Here is a 13,263-nt window from a genome sequence, read left to right on the forward strand (position 1 = left end):
TCTACGGATTATTCTTTCGAAATAGAGTGTGAAAAAGGTTTCAAAGCTCAACTGAAAAGAAACTGCATCATGATCGGAGCATATAAAAGAACTACGCATTTTTAAAATAGACATTATAACATAATAGTCCGTCTCATTTTTGTAGATGCTTGATATCTAAAAAGGTATTCTGATTTGGCGATTGTAGCACACGCAACAACATCTTCAGAAAACAAGAGAAGGATACAACCAGCAATAATCAATGAGATTTAAAGCTACAATTTCCATCAGCGCATCACTTGAATTTGAATTTCGTATAACATTATCTGTCCATTACTATGTCGGTGTCGGGTGCAGAGGTTTGTAGCGGTGATCGAGCTGAATCGAGTCGACTTTTCGTTCAGTGCCAAAAGAAATGTCCGAAGATCGTGACTGATTTTGGATGTTCACTAGAGAGCTCGGGAGGGCCTGATGGTGGCCATTCAGTGGTGGAGGTAGATTGGTCCGGACTAGCTTGGAAGGCTGGATGCAGGTAAGATATGTTACTGTAATAATATCATAATAATCACAATTTATTGTGGTTGTATTAAATCCCCTCTACACTAGTTTGGAATGAAGGGAATAGACCTCCCTGCGAGGTCACTGGCAGGTGGTTGTCTCATCTAATCAGCTCTTAATTTACATAAGAAAAAGGGCATCATGGGGGATCAACGGCTACCGCTTTGGCATTGTTGGCTGTATAGAGAGCGAAGTAGCTATACGTAGTACAGTGGGGCTTTAAAGCAGGGCAGCCACATGCATTATTGATAAACTAGGCTATACGACTCTTCCTGCCCTTGGGCCCTGAAAATATAATAACACCAACAATATTATCAGGTACCCATTGTTTTAATGCACATAAAGATCGTGAGGGAATGTGCGTAAACACCTTGTCCATGTGTGTAAGCACCGATCAAGGATATAACTCAGGACCGCTAGAAGGAGAGTCAAAAGCTTTCAGGTTCTGTAAATTACACGGTGCTCTCATGCACACAATAATAATAATAGTATAGATATATCGACTGCTATTATGAGAGGCATCAAGGGGACGTTACGTCCTGATATGACCCCGAGGCGCGCCGGGGCGGGCGGCGTCCCCGAGAGCCAGTATCGAAACAGCTTTGCTTCGAATATATCGCTGGTTTTGGATGTTCGCCCTTTTTCAGCTGGTCGCCCTTTTTGATATTTTCTAAATCTCTTACGTGTTGACGATGGATTGTCATTCTATTCCTTAAAATTTCTCTCGTCTCTCCAATATATTGTTTGCCACAACCAATACAATTTAGACAATAAAAGCAAGATTTTAAATGTGCATGAAAATGTATCTTTTAATTTGATTTTTTGAATAAATTCCCATTAATGTTAAAATGATATTATCAGTGGTGGGCATATATGGGGACGTTTTACATCTCTTCGTTTCAATGAGGCTGAGGGCAACAGTTTCTTTAAATTCTGCTCCTGTCAGACCTGTCTCCTATTTGACAGGTAAATATTTTTCTAAGGATGAGAATCTTGAGTTAAAAGGGGGAACGTGTGTTTGATAATATTTGAAACATAAAATATATTTTCTTCTTGATTTGTTTTCTCTTTTGTTTGTCTCAAAACATTGTTTTATGTCACGTGCATTTTGTATACCTCTGATGATATTGTCCGGATATGTCCGAATCATGAGCATGGATTCTCATCCCTTTAGTATTTTTCTCTCACTTCTTCATACGATATATTGTTCAAATTCTCCATGATACGTGCTCAAGAACGTTATGAGATCATTATTCCTTTATGCATCGGCGCAGCGGCACATTCAATGATACCCAGGAGGAACTATTCTTTACAAGAGGGTAAAAAAAAGGTATTCTTGAAGCATCTCCGTCACCTTGGCAGAGATTATTCTAAAATGTACAAAGTTGGACTTCTCCATGTTTAAAGGACCTGGCGATATTTGGGAGTCATTTTGTATATCAGTGATATATCCAAAATGGCTAATTATTAATATGAGCGTATTTCGTTATAAATTATTATGGGGTATAGGTTTAGTGTTACAATTGGGTTTTAGGGTTGAAGTGAAGTATTTGGCTATACTAGTGTAGGAAATTATCAGGAGCAATAATGATCACAGGAGAAAACACCGTACGACCGGGGGGGGGGGGCATGGGACAAGTACCTCTGGTTTAAACAAAATGGGGGATGACAAGTGAAACAAGGTCGCAAGGAGGAACTATAAGGAAACATGGGAGGGGGGAAGTGGATGTGGAAAGAACATGGTACGACCCCATCCATTCCCCACTGGATGGTCGTGTTTATACCAATAGAAAGTAAAACCGGACCCCCTTCCATATTACAGCCACAGCCATTTAGTCCAGTATACACTAGCGATCACCGGTTGGTATGGACAGGTGGGGCACCGCTCTTACTCAGTATAGAGGTGTCGTAGTCCAGTGGCTTAATCACTTGATTTGAAATGCAAAGATTGTGGGTTCGATCCCGACACGGCACTAAGTATCCATTGGCAAGGCATTAATCTAAATTTGCCACTCCATACCCAGGAAAGAAATGGGGACCTGTTAGGATGACGAAACTTAGTGTAAATTGCCATATGCCCTCACGGTGACCTTACTGTAGGAATTAATACTCCCCAGGAAATGGAGATAGTGCACACTATGCGTGAATGAATCCGATGACCAGGATAATAATATCTGTTAAGTGCTTTTAGAGACAGTATGTTGTATTAAGCGCTATAAACATCCAGATTATTATTCGGTTGATCAAATTAACAAGGTCATTAAATTATTAGGGGGAAGGTAAAAAGAGGTTCGAAGCGACTTCTTTTCACTTTACCTTCTCGCTTTCCATTTCCCTTCTTAAAAAACAAACAACCCTTTTCTTTCTCTTCCTCATTTTACTGGGGCACAGATGCAAGCGCCCCACCCCCGATCAAAGTGATCAAAAACAACAACAACAGTAAACAGAACAAATAGAAAACTCAAACGAGACCTTGCTTCCACGAACCCAACTTGTTCTCCAGTAGTATTGGGTATACTAGTCTTCTTAAAAGTATTACAAAGTTTTGGGAAATTTTGAAAAATGGGTGGATAGTGATTCTTTCCAATTTTGATATATTAGGATGCCCCTGTGGATGTATTAAAAACGTCAGAAATTTTAGCCCCTAAAACATTTCTGCTTTCGAGAAAAATTGAATATAAAGATTTACCGGTGCTTCCGGTAAATTTTGATAAATTTCAAATAGCTCCTACGGCCGTACAATGTTAGCTGCGACCATGAAAATCTCAGAGTATGTAGTTGTGGTATATAATTTCTGAACGAGAATAGCTAATCGGTTGAATTTAGTCAATATACATTGTTTTATAGCTTAATTAATATCTTGACCTTGAGAGGGAGCTATTCAACATAAAGTGTTTATTATTTACAATTTCAAAACTTTAGAGTCGGTTTCGACCGCGACAACGATCACTGAATATTGTAGGATCGTATATGCTTCTAATATGTTCATTTGAACCAAATTCATGACCCAATACCAAAACTTTGTATTACCTTTAAACAAAAATATTTTTGTTTGCACATTGTCGACAAATAAATTATTGAATGCTCCAACTAAATAATTATGTGGATATTTAGTTGGGGATTTGCCCCCCCCCCCCTGCCCCTTGTCTGCGCCAATGGCGATAATAGTGGCCATGTATTAGTACTCTCTCTCTCTCTCAAGTGGGGGGGGGGGGGGGGGGAACTTAGCGTCCGGGCTCCGTATGAATCCTTTTTCTGTCTTTTTTTCATTTGATTGACACATATTTTCATGAATGAAATGTGGTTTCTAACATCAAGATAACCATTTAAATCATGCCTTCGTTTCCTTCTTATTGTCGTGTTTTATGTATGTGATTTTGTTTCGTTTTAAGTTTGCTTTTTTGTGTTTTGTGTTATTTTTGTTCAATATTTCACTAACTTGCTTGCTTTTTGGGGGCTGAACACCTGCTAAAGAAAAGAATCATGACTCCGCAACTGAGTATGATCAATTACTCTTGGCATTCATTCTTTTTTCGTCTCTCTCTCTCTCTCTCTGTTTTACTCCTTGCAGAAACCGTGACGTAATCGTGGCGGTGAATGCTGCCGATATGAAGGTGACGGATGTGGGTCATAGTTCTCTCGTCGAGTATCTGAGAGACAATGGACAAACATGTTCTCTGGTATGTCTTCCTCTGCGATAAGTCATACTGTCATGTTAGAAAGCTAACCTTAGTGCTCCGATTAAAAGAAGAAGTAGAAGGAGACAGAGATGAAGATGAAGAAGAAGAAGGGAGAAGAAGAAGAAGAAGAAGAAGAAGAAGGAAAAGAAGAAGGAGAAGAAGAAGCAAAAGAAGAATTAGAAGGAAAAAAGAAGAAGGAGAAGAAGAAGAAGCAAAAGAAGGAGAAGCGAAAGAAGAAGAAAAAGAAGAAGAAGAAGCAAAATGAGAAAAGAAGAAGAAGAAGATAAAGAAGGAGAAGAAAAGAAAAGGAAGAAGAAGGAGAAGAAAAATAATAAGAAGAAGAAGAAAAAGAAGGGAAAGAAGAAGGAGGTGAACGATGAGGAGGAGAAATCAGGTCTCAATTCGTATGAAATCTATACAGCAAATTATCTTTTGCACAAGACACCGCCTCAATGAAAAAAACACAGCTACTTTCAGAAACAAGTTTGATACGGTGCAGGGGGAGGGGGGGGGGGGCTCCATTTGACCCCTTAAGTGAGGCTTCCTGTAGTCATTTGTTGGTTTTCTTGTAGATAGAAATAACAGTCAGTACAATAAGAAAGCTCATTATACCTTTTTACAAACACACGCACACACACACACACCCTTACACATACATACTGACACAAATGATGAATGGATAAATAAATTAATGAATAAGTATATAAGGAAATATAGGTGTATCAAAATTATGTAAATTAATTCATAAATGAATTCATAAATGAAAATTAATAAACAAATAATTAAATGCAATACACTGTAAAACAAAGTAATATAAAGTACACAAATATTTTAGACCCATCATATCAATAAATCAAATTATATTAATGTTACTAAATAAATTATGATTGGCAAGTTCATGAATCCTACGTTCACACATGTAAATCATATTACTCAATTAATATAGGCCTATTAGTAAATCATGTAATTGTAATTTCTAACATTTTTTTCTTCTTCTTCTTCAGCTAATTAAGCGTGATCAGGAGAGTGTGACTAACTTCTACTGGATAGCATTCCATGTCAAAGTCAAGGGTAATAAAGACATTCAATACGTGTTGATACTACAATAATGACGATATAGGCCTACGATAATTATCATCCGGACAACTAGCCATGTATGGTTACTGTGACACATCCAGACAAATAATAATAATAATAATAATATCGAATATTTAGGAGCGCTAAAAACAATAAGTATACCATAGCGCTTACAAATACAAATATAATTGTAAAGAGGACAAGAAAGTACAGTACAGGAAGTATGTCATCTTTTGAAGGTGGCAAGACAGGTAATACGTGTGTAAAATAAATATCATCCGGACAACTATCCATGTATAGAATAACTATTATCCAGACCAATAGCCTAGTTATGTTAGACAACTGTGACACATTCAGAAAAAGGTCATTTCGTGGTACGGATAGATAGCATTGTTTCTTTAGCTTTCGTTGATATTGTCTGATTTCTGCTTTCTGTCGAGTCTGTATTATTTTATCTCCATTTGCTGCTGCTTGTCGATCAGTATTATTTCTTTCTTTCTTTGTTTATTAAATTATATTTTTTTAATTTAAAATCAAAGTTCTCCATTCCTGTCCTCCCTTTTGATTTTTTTTTTTGCGAAGGTTGAAAAACGCTCCGCCGGGAATCAAACCCGGGTCACTGGCTTCGGCGACACCAGATTCAATATTGTTCAAGAATTATAATATGTATATATAACCATATACATGTATATATAATTATATAATGTGATGGCAAGTTTATTTGTAACATTCACCTTTCTTTGCAAAGTTTACAACATAGTCGGAAATTAAGATGCAAACAATGGTCTCTGTTTTAAGCTGAAGTCATCATTGGAGTTCTTTAGAAATTTAATCTGAAACAATGATGAGAAGATACAATCATTCGAATGGCATCTCTGAAACTCCCAAAGCACTAAACAGTCGAGCGTGTGAGAACAATCGACAAACATACATAGCGAAGACAATAATCATTGTAAAAAAATACGTTTCTGTACATCTTGTGCCCATATTTTCATGCGTTACCCCGTAACAGGAGAATTTGCCGTGTAAATCTTTTAAACATATTGACAAAGTTTTTATAAATTTAACCTTTTTTTTCTTCTTCAGTTTCCAATATATATGTCATTATCTAGTACTAAGGCTAACATGATTTTCGTTGAAATATGACTGTCAGTCATAAATAGAAAAGGGAAGGTGGAGGCAATTCTAAACTTTGAAATGCAAATGTTTTTTGCAACTGTACATTATAAGGCATCAAATATACCGAAGTTGACAAACGTGAAGAAAACAGAAGAAGAACAAAAGTTTTGTAGTGCTCTGATGAAAAGAAGAAGAAATCTTTTAAAGCCCGTCTGTACTAGTTTGGCCAGGGGGGTTAGACCTCCCTGCAGGGTCACTGACAGGTGGTTATCTCATCAAATCAGCTCTCAATTAACATAAGAATAAGGGGATCATGGGGGACCAACAGGCACCGATTAGGCATTGTTTGCTATATAGAGGGCGCAAGTAGCTATAAGTAGTGCAGTGGGGCTTTAACACTTTCCCATTTATCTGTAATAGGACGGGAACCCATTGTCAAATCGAAGAGGCTAAGCGTCGGACCCGATATCAACAACGCAAAGCATGTCCATGAGGCCTTGCCGCCATGGGCCCGCCCAACCAGGTCCTGGTCTTCTACTCGCAAGTTCCGGTATGATGGGTCTGGAAAGATCCGCCTGGTGTCAGGACAAAGTTCAAGCACAGATCGCTACTTGGGATTCTTTGTAAATTCTCGAGCTCCAGATCTAGAGCCTCGGGCAGAGCCTAAATTCACCATAGATGATTGTGAGTTCTTCGAAATGTTCGAATACTAATCTATGATTATTTTGGGGTTAATACCTCAGTCACACTCACCAAACGAACTCCACTCCGACTCCATATTCTTGGCATTAATGACGGGTCATGTAATACATTGTTCGGGGTGTATTACAGATAAACTTGAGTTCGGGTAAAGATTGAAAAAGAAATGTAATGAGCATAGAAAGATTAAATTCGGGTAAGTTGGCACACCACTAGTCACTATGTTAAAATGGGAGTGGCGGTTTTTATTGGAGATGATGCCCAGTAAGTCTTTATTTGACTGGTTCAAGCAACCAATCTGCTGAAATTTTCTCTCAAAAATACGATTTCCATTTCAGAGCTCAGGATTGGCTTTACACTCTTTAAAAGCGTTTGTCAAAATCAATATTGATAACACCAGTATGCATACCACTGTAAAAGAAAATTATAAAAGTTACCAAAATTACTTAAAAATGTATCTCATTACCCCTTTTGTACCTTTTGTACATTCACAAAAAGTTGAAAGTTAAGCATTTTTATCCCTCCTTGCTTGTAGTCAAAATACAACGTGCTTCTTTTTATTTCGTCTTTACCTCGCCATAGAAAATTAAAGCAAATCTCATCGCCCAAGGCGCTAGCCGAGGGTGTTTGGACTGTTTTGAAGGTACCGAGTGTGGGTAATTTTACTAATGCCTGAACAAAATGCTGTGTATTATTTGTTTTATAAGATTATGTTTTATTTGTTTTATAAAATGATGTTTTCTAACATGATTTTGATAATGACGGGTCATTATCCAAATTACGCGCAAAATTAAGGCAACATAAGTGCCTGGTCACGTGTACGCTTTCAACCAATCATTAGGGTCCACGTCATCATCTTATAAACCTTATTAACTCACTCCAACAAGACCGCGGCACCAGATCGCGACTACAGACCATATATATAAGACTTACATTGTAAGTACACAGTTTTTCGATTTATAACAATAATAATATAAAGGACGATAAGTATTTTTCTGACAATGAATCATAATTAAGCAAATATATATATATATATATATATATATCAATTGTTATTTTCAAAAAACTAAATGATAAACTGTCATCAACTACTAAATTTCCTCAAACATTATTAAATTATATGCGGAAGAAGGACTGTCATTGTAAGCAGATTGCTTGATAATACGACAGACTCAGACAAAACTCATGTATTAAGCAGAACGGATAGGTAATTAAAAACACAAATTTTGATGAAAAGTGATATTGACAGTGCAGATGAGGATGATGATGATGATGATGATAATGATGAAGAAGATGATGATGATGAAGATGATGAAGAAGATGATGATGATGATAATGATGAAGAAGAAGATGATGATGAAGATGATGAAGAAGAAGATGATGATGATGATGATGATAATGATGAAGAAGATGATGACGATGATGATGATGAAGAAGATGATGATGATGATAATGAAGAAGATGATGATGATGATAATGAAGAAGATGATGATGATGATAATGATGAAGAAGATGATGATGATGAGGATGATAATGAAGAAGATGATGATGATGATGATTATGATGGAGAATAAGATGATGATGATGATGATAATGATGAAGAAGATAATGATGGTGAAGATGATGATGGAGAAGATGATGATGATGATAATGAAGAAGAAGATGATGATGATGATGATGATGATGATCGGATGATGATGATGAAGAAGATGATGATGATGAGGATGATAATGAAGAAGATGATGATGATGATGATAATGATGGAGAATAAGATGATGATGATGATGATAATGATGAAGAAGATGATGATGGTGAAGATGATGATGGAGAAGATGATGATGATGATAATGAAGAAGAAGATGATGATGATGATGATGATGATGATCGGATGATAATGATGAAGAAGATGATGATGATGAGGATGATAATGAAGAAGATGATGATGATGATGATAATGATGGAGAATAAGATGATGATGATGATGATAATGATGAAGAAGATAATGATGGTGAAGATGATGATGGAGAAGATGATGATGATGATAATGAAGAAGAAGATGATGATGATGATGATGATGATGATCGGATGATGATGATGAAGAAGATGATGATGATGAGGATGATAATGAAGAAGATGATGATGATGATGATAATGATGGAGAATAAGATGATGATGATGATGATAATGATGAAGAAGATGATGATGGTGAAGATGATGATGGAGAAGATGATGATGATGATAATGAAGAAGAAGATGATGATGATGATGATGATGATGATGATGATGATCGGATGATGATGATGAAGATGATGATGATGATGATGAAGAAGATGATGATGATGATGATGATTGGCTTTGTCACTGGGGCATATAAAGTAGGCTAACTCAATGAATTGCACTCTTTAATCATCAACGAAGTATAATCCCTAATGCGAAAAACTGACTCTAAACTTATTATCATGTTTCTTTACAGTTGTTTTGAATATGCACAAATACGAAGCTACCAGTGACTCAGTCCCGGGGACGGTGGTTGCATTTTCAAGCGAACCCCGAAGAAACGACACGGAGATGCATACCCGGATGCATACTCTCGGCGGGACTCTCGGTTGCTTCGATAGATCAAGTAGTTCAAGTAGTGTCGACGAGGAAGATGAAACCGAGATCGACGGAGAAGCTTGCCAGTGCTTGTCGGGAAGTACAAGCGGTCCATTGATGTTGGAAGTAAGTTTACATAACTATATGACAGTGTATCTTCAGTCATGCAGACACAACTTCGAAAAACCAAGAAGGCATGCAGTCATCCCGGTGGTATGTAGAAATACTGTAAGCATATGCGTGACCACAGGTTTTCCAGACACCCCCTAAAAGAGGAAACAGCGAATAATGTACAGTTACTATAGTGCCCTTATCATGCATTGCTTGGCAGTGTACGAGGCATCCATTTTCGTATGTTTGCCATTTGGAAGAAAATTTTACATAATCCTTCATGGATTTTGAAAAAGATTTGAACCTCAGCATTATTTTACAAAAGGAATGCTATATCGATTATGTTGACTAATTCGAAGGTTTTCCCCGTGCCTTTAAAACCGTATCCGGACACCTACCCCCTGGACATCCACCCCCCGCATAACCACCCCCAGTCAACTACCCCCTAGGTCAACCACCCTCTAGGACGACTACCCCCCAGAACAACTACCCCCGGACAACTACCCACTAGGTCAACTACCCCCTAAGACATCTACCCCTGGACAACTACCCCCAGACAACTACCCCTAGAATATTTGTCCGGGGTAGTTGTCCTAGAGGATGGCTGTCGTAGAGGGCAGTTGTCGGGAAGGGGGGGGGGGTAGTTGATCTAGGTGTAGTTGTTCAGGGGGGTAGATCATAGATGTCCTAGGGGGTAGTTGTCTGGGGGCTAGTTGTCCGGGGCTAGTTGTCCCGGGGGGGGGGGGGGGGTCGCCCTAGAGGATGGTTGCCCTAGGGGGTAGTTGTCCTAGTGGGTAGTTGACTGAGGGGTGGTTATCCGGGTGTGGATGTCCAGGGTGTAGATGTCCTAGAATCCTTTTAAACACACTGGCTCGCATTGAACGTTGAGAACGCTATACACTGAGCGTTATTCGCTGTTTTACAAGTATTTGCCTGGACTCGGCTTCCGAAGTTATATCTGACTGACCCTATATAGGAGTATTGCTTTTCATCAGTATTATTAGAATTAGCCTCATTAATTACACTTCATCGTTACATTATTTTCTATCAATATTTTTTTAATTCATTTTAAACCTCATGCAATTTCAATAGCCTTGCAAGTGCCCAACACCTTTTTAAATACATGTAGGCCTATTCGAATATTACAATGTTGTATAACGCAGTCCCAAAGTGACGAAATCAGTGGGATATATAGCACGGTTGTAAACGCCATGAGTTGATATCTCCAAAGTTGTGTTTTAATGGTTATGTCGTTTTTCTGAAGGTCCATAATTCCAAAAGGTTCGTTATTCGTATTTCCGAAAATGAAATGTAGGATCCATGATTCCAAAAAGAAAAAATGGTTTTTAATTTCGAAAATAAAATATGGTTTATAATTCAGAAGGTTCATGATTAAAAAAATGACAAAGAATCCTGTATTACTTTCGGAACCCCTGGTATGGAAAATTTATGTTTCGGAATTATGGAGCTTTGGCATATTTGAAGAAAAGGACCTTCGATAAAACGATTACCTCCCGTTAATATGAACTCTCGATTACGATAACCTACAGGATTTTCCGTCGTGGATGACTAACAAGGAACACAAAATATGTGGAAACCGTCGTATGTTCCTTTATACTCTAAATAAGAACGGAACAGGCTCCCTATCGGCTCTCAGTAATGACAGTAAGTTATCAAAGTTCTCCACCTTTCCTATTGTCAGTTTGCCATTATATATGTAGTTTACATCATCATTATTATTTTAAAAATCTAGCATATTAATAAGAAGATAATACGTGCAGAAACGAAACTTGCTAACAATGTAACATTTTAACAAACTTGTTTGTAGAAAGGTAATAATTATGGCTGCGCTTGCGCGGTGTCATTTATCAGTTTCGTGGTTTTCATGCTTACCAGTTTTTGGTACAATTTCTATAATTTTGCAGAGTTTTCGGTTAGACAAGTTAGGTTTTATGATAATATTTTTAAAAATATATAATCCTCCCTCACTCACAGAGTTGTACGTCACGTCTGATTCCAAAGGCCCAGCCTGTCTGAAAAGAACGAGGAGTGAGTTGACACTCCTGCAGGTGGAGACATCATCATCAATCTACCCTAATGTACATGACGTCGAATCCTAAAGATATACCAGACCGGTTTTATATTAACATATACAAAATAGGGGACCAAGTATAGTGGCGAGTTACTCCATTCACATTTTTGTAAGGAATAGACTACTTGGAATCTTCTCTGCACACATTACCTGTTGCTATGTCGGGCAAGCCTCGGACGAGCTTCCAGGTTGTCAAGAACAACCTTTGTTTAAACAGTATGCATAAATTTTGCATGTGTTAGTAAACACAATATTGGAAAAAGATGTGTGCACACATGTACATGTATATACAGTTTAACAACTAAAACATTAATCACTCTTGCAAATTAGATGCAATTCTTGAGTTTTTCGTAACGCAAGAATGAAAGGTGGACTTTAGGTTGAATACTTTTAGATGTAAATTTGAATAGGTCACATTCTCAAGAAACAAAGATAGGAACTTATCAGATTTCCACATACAAAAATACCTAACAAATGACAAAACTTTGTAAGGGTATATGAATAATATAGTTCTTAACTAGTTCTACTACACATTATCTTGTTGGCCTTTTACATCATCTTTATAAACATGCAGAAAACAACAGGTCTATATCAACTATTGTATGTACAGATTTTAAAAAGGCTTTTGATCGCTTGGATCACAACATTCTAATTGAAAAAATGGTTAATATGCACATAAGACCTTGGATAATAAGTTGGATCATAAGTTTTTTAGAATGTCGTAAACAAAGTACATTATATAATGGAACTCTGTCTGATATTAAATTTTGTCATGCCGGTGTTCCCCAAGGGACACGCCTTGGCCCAATTCTGTTCTCAATTATGGTTAATGATTTATGTGAAAATATTCCTATACATTACTTCAAATATGTTGATGATTTATCTTTAGTACAATGTCGTAAATCAACAGACGTTTCACAATTACAACCCATACTTAACTCTGTGCAATACTGGTCTCAATCAAACAATATGTCACTCAATCCTTTGAAGTGTTTTACCCTGCAGGTTACTTTTACGAAAAATCCTGCTCCTCCTGAAGTTCTTTCCATTAATGACTCTACTCTATGCAATGTACAAACTCTCAAAATTCTTGGAGTAATTATACAATCTGATTTAAAATGGAATTTACATGTTAATGATTTAGTCAAAAGGTGCAATAGAAAACTGTACATGTTGAGGAAACTTAAGAAATTCAATTTACCGTTTAAAGATTTAGTGACAATATACGTAGGTTATATATGACCAATTTTAGAATATTGTGCTCCGTGTTCCATAGCAGTCTTACGGTAGAACAAAATAATAATCTTGAAAAAATACAACGTAGAGTATGTAAGATTATTTTAGGGCCTAGTT

At 37.2% G+C, this 13,263-nt stretch overlaps 1 protein-coding gene across 1 annotated transcript; it reads left to right on the forward strand.

Moving 5' to 3' along the window:
* The first annotated feature begins 317 nt into the window (after positions 1-317).
* Positions 318-12,694, forward strand: LOC105445138. Its single transcript, XM_030976336.1, has 7 exons — positions 318-511; positions 4,109-4,217; positions 5,222-5,288; positions 6,834-7,097; positions 9,586-9,833; positions 11,369-11,483; positions 11,814-12,694. The coding sequence occupies exons 1-7, from the start codon at positions 318-320 to the stop codon at positions 11,936-11,938; spliced, it is 1,122 nt and encodes a 373-aa protein (XP_030832196.1). The 3' UTR covers positions 11,939-12,694.
* Positions 12,695-13,263: the final 569 nt, after the last annotated feature.

The sequence above is a fragment of the Strongylocentrotus purpuratus genome, unplaced genomic scaffold, assembly GCF_000002235.5.
Source record: "Strongylocentrotus purpuratus isolate Spur 01 unplaced genomic scaffold, Spur_5.0 spur5_scaffold_9, whole genome shotgun sequence".
Lineage (NCBI taxonomy): Eukaryota > Metazoa > Echinodermata > Echinoidea > Camarodonta > Strongylocentrotidae > Strongylocentrotus > Strongylocentrotus purpuratus.

What these genes read in the sequence shown, in the direction of transcription:
- LOC105445138 (XM_030976336.1), top strand. Translation starts at nt 318, where the DNA reads ATGTCGGTGTCGGGTGCAGAGGTTTGTAGCGGTGATCGAGCTGAATCG. An exon ending in ATGGACAAACATGTTCTCTG is followed by an intron (nt 4,218 to 5,221) that starts GTATGTCTTCCT and finishes CTTCTTCTTCAG; the next exon opens with CTAATTAAGCGTGATCAGGA. An exon ending in ATCGGCTCTCAGTAATGACA is followed by an intron (nt 11,484 to 11,813) that starts GTAAGTTATCAA and finishes CCTCACTCACAG; the next exon opens with AGTTGTACGTCACGTCTGAT.